The 9,731-nt window shown below is 45.8% G+C and overlaps 1 protein-coding gene across 1 annotated transcript in view; it reads right to left on the reverse strand.

Moving 5' to 3' along the window:
- The window catches only part of T265_10257 (hypothetical protein), a gene marked incomplete at both ends in the record, with an annotated part of 2,025 nt that extends 1,955 nt beyond the window's left edge, over nt 1–70 (reverse strand). The window contains one exon of the mRNA XM_009176576.1: nt 38–70. Coding sequence (XP_009174840.1) covers nt 38–70 — 33 coding nt within the window. The remainder of the gene's footprint in view (nt 1–37) is intronic.
- Nucleotides 71–9,731: the final 9,661 nt, after the last annotated feature.

Genomic DNA, 9,731 nt, shown 5'->3' on the forward strand with positions numbered 1-9,731 from the left:
CCAGGCGACGGAGACGTTTTGCGATTATGACGAGCACATCTCGCATCAAGCAGGACTGCAGAATATGCATCGAACTTTGAGGTTAGCCACGGCTTTCACCACGGAAGATCGTCTGATCACCAAGATCACGCCCGGTACTTCTAACTCTAGCTCCAACTAGGTTGCACTGGAGCGGGATACTGTGGACGAAAGTCAGAGGAAACCCTCTTTCTGAAAATACAAGCCACCGATTAGAAAGAGGCGAAGCAACCCATTCTAGTAAACCTCGGCTGTCAACGCTGTTGTGCAGACTATAGCCCGAAGCAGCCACCAGCTCTTCTTTGGTGTTTACGCATGCACCATGGACTCGGATCGGAAGGCTGAGATCCCAAGCAACCTTATCAAACACGGAATCACTGACTGATTTGGCACTGGGTAGACAGAAGCTTTTTAATGCACGCTCTTCGCTGAATTGGGATGGTTGCACTCAGATTCTGGATACCAAGACGCCATATTGATTACCGGCGTGAATGTAGCTAACTGAGGTAACCTTTGGTAAACGTAACCTAATGTAATTGTTTGACCTTTTGAGTGTGTTTCGGTGAACTTGTCCAAGCACGGGTGCACATATCGGCCTCGGTGTCAAGTAGTTCCTTGTGATCTCCATTATTTGATGAGGCTTCAACGGGGCACGCGTCGCCTCATCAATAAATTTGAGCATCTGCCCTCAGTGGTTGCAGACTTTCTTCCCCTTGAAAGTAAAGGGGATGCCCAAATATGTCACGGTTTTGGTCGGACCCAGAGGATTGATGAGTCCCTCGGAGAACCAGCTCTTCCCAACTCGAATGCAGTAGCTTCAAGCTTCTCTTTGGGGTGAGCCTGACTCTCTGCACACACGATCCAGTCATCAGCGAAGTTAAAACAATCCACTTGGTTGTCATAGAACAGATATCCTTGTTGAGGCATCGACAATCCAAGGACCTCTTCCATCGTCATGATGAACAATAATGCGGATAGTGGATCTCCCTGCCTTACAACTATGCCGAGTGAACCTCAGAATTGGGTAGATCTTCTATAACCCTCTCATAGGACTAAGCGGTGTTTCGAGCTAGAGGGGACGGTGCTCCAAACGGCTTGGCAGATTTGACAATTGTGTCATGCGAAACCGAATCAAATACTTTCGAGATATCAATAAAACCCCAAACTGAAGTTAGAAACAGCCGCTGTAGGGTGACAAACCAGGGCATGTAATAGCGATGTAGCTTCCAAACAACCGTCTCGATGTACAAATGCAAACTGGAGTGAAGGCAGTTGCAATCCACGACCACGGCTATCAGCAAGCACCTCATGAAAGCATCGGACAAGAATGGATGACACGGAGATCGGTCTCAGGTGGTGCGGTGAAGTCGGATTTAGGACTTTCGCAACTAGGGAAATACGAGCATGACATAGATGTGGGGGACAACTCCCAGATAATAAGACTAAACTGAAACCCCACCAATCGCATTAGCATTGAACTGGCAGGGCATTTTGTGCGTGGGCTTGTCCAGGCCTAGGGACGAATCGCCCATAATACGGTTAGTACGACCGACTTCTTCTCCTGTAGTTGGCTCGATCAGACTACTATGCGACTTATCCGGAGCTGAGACCAGCTCTTTCCAATACTGCTCGGCGTCTATAGGTAGGCCGCAATTTCCCTTGTATAGACTCTTCCATAATCCATCGAGCCCAGCAGATGCTGCATTTTTCCGCCTTTGGTGTTATACGGTCTGGATGGTGGCATAGTTAGCTCGGCGGATCTGCTTTCGATTGACCGGCACCTGATGGGCTGGCTGACGACGGTATCGGAATACAGTATTCCAAGTGCGCGGAAGTATCTTGGAGGCATGGAGGCCCACAAGCGGCTTCTGACGAGTAGGCCGCTGTTTGACCGATGATTGGGTCAGGGTCTCCAGATTATGATTCGTCCTGTTGTGCTTGCCAGTTAATCACTTGTAACCTGGTTTTGATGCTGGTAGCTGATCGACTAGGAAGATACTGTTCCATTTTCGCAAACAGCCCGGTCACAAAACGTATATAGATTGTCAGCCAGGCGCAATAGTTATTTTGACTCTTGTTGAGACCAGAAGACACCGGAATCCTTCACTCAGTCAATCTTAGCTGCATTATGCTGGGTGGGGTGTGCGTGCAGACGATGTTGACTCATGCCAATCTTCGTCGGATAAAGGGGAGATCAATCGGCGCGGGTCGATTGGGCAACCATGTTCGTGCAAACATTTTTATGGACGTGAACTCGAAAGTGGGTTACCAAGACACCTTTCGATTTACAGCACTTGCCACATTCCTCACACGTGAGCCCCACGAGTCTCTCCTGTATACTGGTGCGGAGGCACCAGATGATCCGTATTTTACGTTTTCGAAACAGGGTGCTTGGCTCTGTCTGGAGTTGCTGGACTCTTAGTTTAACGAGACTGACGTCCGGGCTACGAAGTCGGCGCCACGAGGTGGTTCAGCGCGCCTAGCAGATGTACAATTATTTTTCTGCATCTTATTGTGAAATGCATTAGTGACCTCTGTCGGAAGGCTATTTCAGGTATTCGCAGTTCTTGTGACCAATGAGCGTAATTGGTTCCGTCTGGTTTTTATTACACTAGACCACGTTCGTTTACGACAGATAAAAAAACCCAAGCAGTACACCACTAAGTTATTCCTCGGGGACTTGAGATGCATGACACGACTGAACAACGCTTACATAGGCTCAACCTCTTACCTATAAAAGGCAGTGAACAGAAGAATGAACTTAGTCGCACAGGGCTGTTTAGCTCTCACTCTAGAACTGGCTGAGCGTGTGACAGTCTTTTGTCAATATTCATTCCCATGTAATGATAAAGTTGTTGTATAAGGTGGTCGTCCAACACACCCGTCGCCGTGATAGTCTAGTGGTTAGGACATTGCGTTGTGGCCCCAAGAACCCAGGTTCGAATCCTGGTCACGGCAGTCACCTTTGGTTTTCCCTGAGCGGTATCCGGTCGCAATAACGCCCAAACACTTACTCGGATCCAGTCAAGTAAGGATACTTCCGCCCTGACCGGTATCCGGTCGTAATAACGCCCAGACAACTTACACGGGGTCAAGGGCTTTCCAGGTTTACTTAATGGGGCAACTCGATAAAATAACCCAGTGGGGTAATCGTCAGCTCCCTCTAGAGCTAATGAAGCGTGACTGACCAAATCACAATGTTGCTAAATTGTCTTAATTAAATATACACTACTAACGCCGTTATCAGTAACAGGTTTCCACAAAATAGGTGAGCCGGCTCTCACATTCGATAGCTTGCCGTGGCGTAAATAGCTGATGGCATCTCTAGTGATTCACAACATTCCGAGCGTTAGTTACAGCTGTCGCTGACTCCGTCATGGTCAGGGAATGGATAGCGTTATTCACCTTGCTGGTGGAGAAGCCGAGCAGTGCCCGTATTTTAATGCTTATGAACTCTTGCACTACGTCAAGTTATTCGAGTGAATTTCGGTGTCGTACTAGAGTCCAAACACTAACGTCTCCGGTGATAAAGCCTTCATCGAGTACCAACGCCACCTGAAACGATGTGCCCTCCGTTTAAAAGAAACGAAGCGGTTCTGAGTACTTTGTCACATACGGCACCAGGTGTACGCCTCAGTTCACCGGCACCACTACAAAATGGAATTTCATTTGCTGATTACTACCCCGGAGTTTTAGGAACCCAATATCAAATACGGTTGTGTGCAGACGGAAGTTTTGTATCTAATGTTCAACAAAATACGCACGCGCGACTGCAAATTTTTCTCCTCGGTCGCACGAGCTTTGTGTGAAGACAAACAGATAAGGAACCAGCGTCAAGAGATGGGCCAATCATACTGGGAAGTTCACCCATTATGGAGAGTAACAGTAATATCCAGTATGTGCGAAAAAATTGACAGTAGGCAAAGCGCGGAATTCGAAGTTTACTACACAGGCACACTTCAATGTGGACAGGCTGAGAAGCTCAACTCGATTAATCAGGCCACGTATAGTACACAACCACAGGCTTCCAAGTGACGATGCATGAAGGTGCTCTAATCGCGGCTGTCGACTGGATCCTTTGGAAATGAAGATCAGGAATACACAAGTTGAGGCTTTAACATATGATTCTATGTTGAATCCAGGTTTAGCAAGCGTCTTCAGAAGAGTCACATTGGGAAAATTGGGAGGAAGCACCATATATTCGGGAGTAATAATCCACATAGGCCCTAATTCAGTCGCAAAGTACACATTCTATAGGTTATATCCTTGAGTTGGAAACGAACCAAGGTCACGCCCAGTGTTTTCTTAACGAAACCAGTCAGATCAGGGATTTCATATATTCTGTTTCTGAGACGCTAGAACTTTTCTGCAGGTTTCCTGGCTCTATAATTATGGATAGTGCGTTTTTCACAAACATTACTTTTTGTGCTGGCTTCTCATTGCGGATGGCTGTCGCAAAAGTCCCCGTGTAGCCACTGGGTATCTCTGGGAGACTTTGTTTACGACTGTTATCACCCCAGGTTTATCATGTCTGATGATGCAATGGCCGTCATGATTACAAGCAATGTGTTTCCGTTCGCACATCGTTTACTGTGTCAATTTCGTATTATTAGGAACGAAATAAGCCTTTCCTTCACTTTAATTCTTCCAGGGATTTTTTATCGGCATGTGTATGTCAAATTTTTGGAAACATTTGGCTTGCTTACAACTTATTCGTGTAAACGATGAAGCATTTACATAAAGGAAACTACTCACAAGGTTGCTGAAAACTCTTCGACAGCCCACGACTGGTTTTACCCTTTTTTGGGCTCATCAGGTAGGCGTAGTCCCCGAGTTTCCGTCAACCTTATGTTCCACTTGAACCCAAATTGGACTGTTTTTGAGTAATACACTCATTTGCAAATGAGCCCCAAGAAGGGCGAAACCGGTCGTGGGCTGTCGAAGAGTTTTCAGCAACCTTGTGAGTAGTTTCCTTCATGAAAATATACTGCGATATCTCGAATATCGTGCCAACTGAATCATGAGGCGGCCTGTGTGCAGCACATTCAGTTGTAGAATACCATAGACGAGAGATTCAATTGAGTCTGTCGTGAGAACCAAATTGAGTTGCAAATGAGTGTATTTCTCGACGAAGCATTTACTTATATCTCAATGAACTTATCATACCGCAAGCAAGTTGGGTCAACTGTGGATTGCTGCGTACTGCAAAGTATGGCATTCGGCACACAGACACAGTAGAGGCCATGCACCGCTGCCTCAAAATGAAGTCATTCACTGGCGGGGTATGCCTCTGGGAACTATGTGAGTGTCAAAGATGAGCACGATATACTTGATATGGGAACGCCAAACTGTCATATCGTTGCGGCCTCTGGATGTGGAGCTTTTATCCCGTCCACTGATGCTTTACATCATTTAAAAAAGGTATCATCAGATGCACTCGACCTCTCCGGCTGCGGTTTTGAGCAGCGGTGAGGGGACAGCCAACCGCGAAAACCGAAGCTGCTCATGTAAGGCAAATGCTACCTTTGGACACCCATTTCGAAATATGTTCTACTTTGCAGCACAATACAAAATGGATGTAAAAGAAATCCCAGTAGATAGCAGGCAAGCATATATGGTGGCGAGCTTTTGTTAGCTCTTTAGATTTCTGACCGATTCCATAAGTTAAGCTGACGCCATTGGCGAACTGTGAGCAGTAGCAAATTCATTTGGTGTTAACAGGGCCCTCAATGATGGTATCCTAGTACCTACTTTATTGGGACCGTTCGGCCCTACCGCACCAAGAAGCTGTTTGTCCACTGAGGTGAAGAATACAGATCACCTGTGGGCCGCTGCGTGCACTTTCGCAAATGGCATCATTAGTCATCGATAGTAGCTTCAGTACCTTATTTAATTCGTTCGTCGGGATGTTGACAGTAATTCCGCCCATGCATTGATAGGTGCTCATCAGTGCCGAGAACGTCTGAATGTCTGTTCAAAGTACTTAAGACCGACGGTGCCGTATGGTTCCAACGCCATTCAAGGGCATTTGAAGTGAGAAGGAAGACGGTCATGTCAACCTCGAGGTCACTACTGAGCTTCTTTGCTGACTCTCTAAACCTCGCACAATCAATCGAGTGCCCTTTTATCCTCATGTTCGACCTCGAAGGAACCCGAAGCGTTATCTCCCGTCAGACGAAATGTTTGTTGTGGTCACATCAAAAAAATGAATCACTATTAAAGAGAAGGAGTACGCACGTAAGCGATAAATTCTGACAGCTTCTGACATCAGAATGAGCTAAAAAGTGAAGGGACAAGCGACTGCACAGACTGACTGCATTTATAGGTTTTCACTAGTTTCCCTGAAGGATTTCCTTCCTTCAATAAACATCAATTCAGGCATTGTCAACCATTGGCAGCTGGAACAATGATCCAGAGAAACACAAGATAGATGTCTCACCCCACTGCAATTAGTATCGCGAATCATTAAGACTTTCTGTTCCTCTCATTCACACTTGCTGGAGCTAAGAGAATGGATTTTGTAAGCGCCGGACCAAAAGATCGTGAGTGCGCTTCCGAAAAGAGCTAAGCAAAGGTAGTCTATGCAGATCATTCTTCAGAAGAGATCACTCTTAATCTGCCCTTTGAAACTTCCATTGGATTTTAGAGCAGTCTATGAATTCGTCCTGAGGCATACTTTGGTCAACCAGATTGCAGAAGCTATCAAAAGTCATCAAACCTATCTGGCCAGTCAGGCGTTCTTTTTCGATGGCTTTTCCCGATGTGGGCTCATACAGGCGAAGTGGACATGAAAAGCGGATAGGTCCAGCCGATGGCTGGTTTTCCATTCCTTCCTGTCGAATTCGGCTTTATTTGGGTTGGAAACCATAGAAACATTCAGGTGAACGCGATAGTGAACATTTACAACCAATTTGAGAACCATTCATCTAAACATGATTAGATCTAGAAAAACTAACACTCAGGCACGCCCTCACTCAAACCTTGTGACTACTGACGGATTCCCGGTGCACTTGAATACTCAGTGATTATCGATTGACAGGAGGCGAACAGATAGAACAAACACATGGTGTGTGTGTGGGTTCGGGTCGACTGCAAAGCGTAACATAGCCGATTGAATATCAATGAGTTTTTAATACTACCTCGCTCAACCTATGGTGATCCATATATGTAAGTGACCCGATCGCCTAATCCGTCTAACGTTGATGCTGGATGGAAGAAATCAAGAAACCTTTAGATATGTGGTAACTATACACAAAGTTCTATTTTCTGCTACAGGAAGATGTTCCCTTGATGTAGGTTGTGATGGAAAGAATACTCGAGCGCTTAAAACGACCATTTTGATAATGTCAACGGTGTTCTTGTTGTCAGTTCCTATTCAGATTGCCCGAATGAGAGTCTGGAGGTGGTAGGCTAGCACTAAGTCACCTCCCCGTTACCCCTTATTCTTTTCTCATAATAAGGCCTTCAAGCAAATCATGGTTGTACGGTAGCAAAGCATTTGTGTTGAACACTGGTGTTATGCTGTCTAGGCTGAAGTGGCCTGGATAAAGGTATTTGCTTTTGGGGGAATAGTGTGGTGAGAAAGTAGTTGGAATAGCTGTTTTCCACAAACGCCTTATACCCCAGACACATTTGAAGTGTAGCGAGGAATAAGGAAACTTCAGCTGACTGCATACATAACGAGGAATTATCTGTCCTTCGGCTGTCTCATGAGGAGTGAAGATCACCGCGCACAGAGAGTTTAGATACCATCGCATGTGAACATGCGGCGTCTTACGAACCTTGACCGCTGCTTAAGTCGTTTCGACAAACGATTCGGAGCGTACTGTCCGAAACTTTTGTGACTGCAAATCATCATCATCGACAGAAATATCAGTGTTGACACTGATGCTTCACTACAAATCAATGCAGAAGAGCACAGCACGTTCGACTAAGTGTCACGCGGATCCTAAAACGGTACGGGCCTAGGCGAACTTACACTGAAAACCCTTCCACGTGGGTTTGATCACTCCGCTTTTACACGAAACGCCGGTTGTTATTGAGCAACCGTCACAGAGGATGCAGTATTCAGTCCGTTATGAAAAAACGTTCAGCTGTGGCACCCTTTTGGTGCCTAGCTGCCATGCCACCCGAAGGTTGCACGAGGGCTGGGATACTGCCAGGTTGTCCAAGCCTAGACAGGGGAAGTCGAGAATCAGAGGTCGGGTTCAAACCTCGCGCTCCAACCACTTGGAACATCTCGCTCCTCAGCCCGTTATATTAGCATGACACTCTGGTACTCCCATTTCATGTAATGTGGCAAAGTACTGTCAGTGGTGTTATTGTTATCAGCTAAGATCCAGACGATCGGCAACCGGAAGCGTAGATAATCGCGATGTACTTGCACCAGCCTCCTGCCCACCCCAATAATTTTTACAATAAAGCACCGGTTTTCAGATTGGCATTGTTGTCATTAGTAATGACTTCGAGCCACACTCAGCCCAACATGACACTGCGTGCAAGATATCACATAATTATGTTTCGGTAGCCATGTTTTGCGACTCGAATGTGATTTCAGCTGTCTGCTTACTCAAATATTGTGCAAAAAATCTGACCAGGTGATCAGGGAGAGCTAATTGTCAGACACGAATCAGCCGAGTTCAGGATGCCTGGATTCAACTCTAAGAAGACCACATGACACGACAGCAGACGAAATGACTACAATGCACAGACAGGTATCAATTGTGAGCTGAACTAGAAGACGTAGGTTGAGTTACAGGTGCACCGATATCCACGACCGACCAGGCACGACCTCATGCAATCAATGACTGTCACAAAAACTAGGGAAATTATCTCCCTATTGAGCACAAAAACAAGACGTCGCAACATAGACCATCATCAGTTGGTATCAAACTACAACATAAAGTAAACAACGGTGCAATGGATGAGAGGAATCTGATTATGGGACGCTGGGATGATTAAGGTGGAACGAATGTAGTGATGTGAACCAGCTTAAACTTACTGGTGCGGAAATTGGGCTTATCAATCAAATCAACAAAACTACATACATGCTGCGTGATGTTTGGGAGAGCTATAATGGTCCAGCAGTAACGATTGAGATTAAACGACAAAGGAACAACGACAGCAGCAACCCACGAGCACGAAATGTAATCAATGGTCGAAAGAAAAAGGCTGTCAAATGTGCAGAAAATACTGCGTGGGTCGGCCGATGTGAATTGGGAACTAAGGCTAAAGCAAGTTTCAGAGGTCCGCTGAACAACCAGTGAATTTGTTGCCGGATGTAAGTTACCAATGGTATAAGCTGTTATTTTATGGTAACATGTATTCGTTAAATTATAAAGCCTCGAAGAACCGGGTAGATCAGGTGACCTACAGAAATGCTCATCCAGCCTAACAGATGGAAATAGTTCCCTCGACCAGTGCCAATTTTCGCAGCTTTGGTGTAATACACATACCTGAGTTAGTTGGCCCCATGGAAAGTGATGTACCCAATCAAAATTCGCTCCCCACAGTTACGAATCTTGTGATCACTCAATATTTTTCGCCTACGGTGCCGGGGCCGTTTGTTCTCCTTTCGAAAACGTTAGAGCAGAAAATTTGAGCGAGGAAGGCTATCAAGTTACTGGCCTTTAACAGATCCCATAATAAAGTTGATTATGGTTCCTTAGAAAGTCGAACGTAACTGAGCCAAAAGTATGAGAAAATGAAGTCCA

Source organism: Opisthorchis viverrini (assembly GCF_000715545.1).
Source record: "Opisthorchis viverrini unplaced genomic scaffold opera_v5_356, whole genome shotgun sequence".
Classification (NCBI taxonomy): Eukaryota; Metazoa; Platyhelminthes; class Trematoda; order Opisthorchiida; family Opisthorchiidae; genus Opisthorchis; species Opisthorchis viverrini.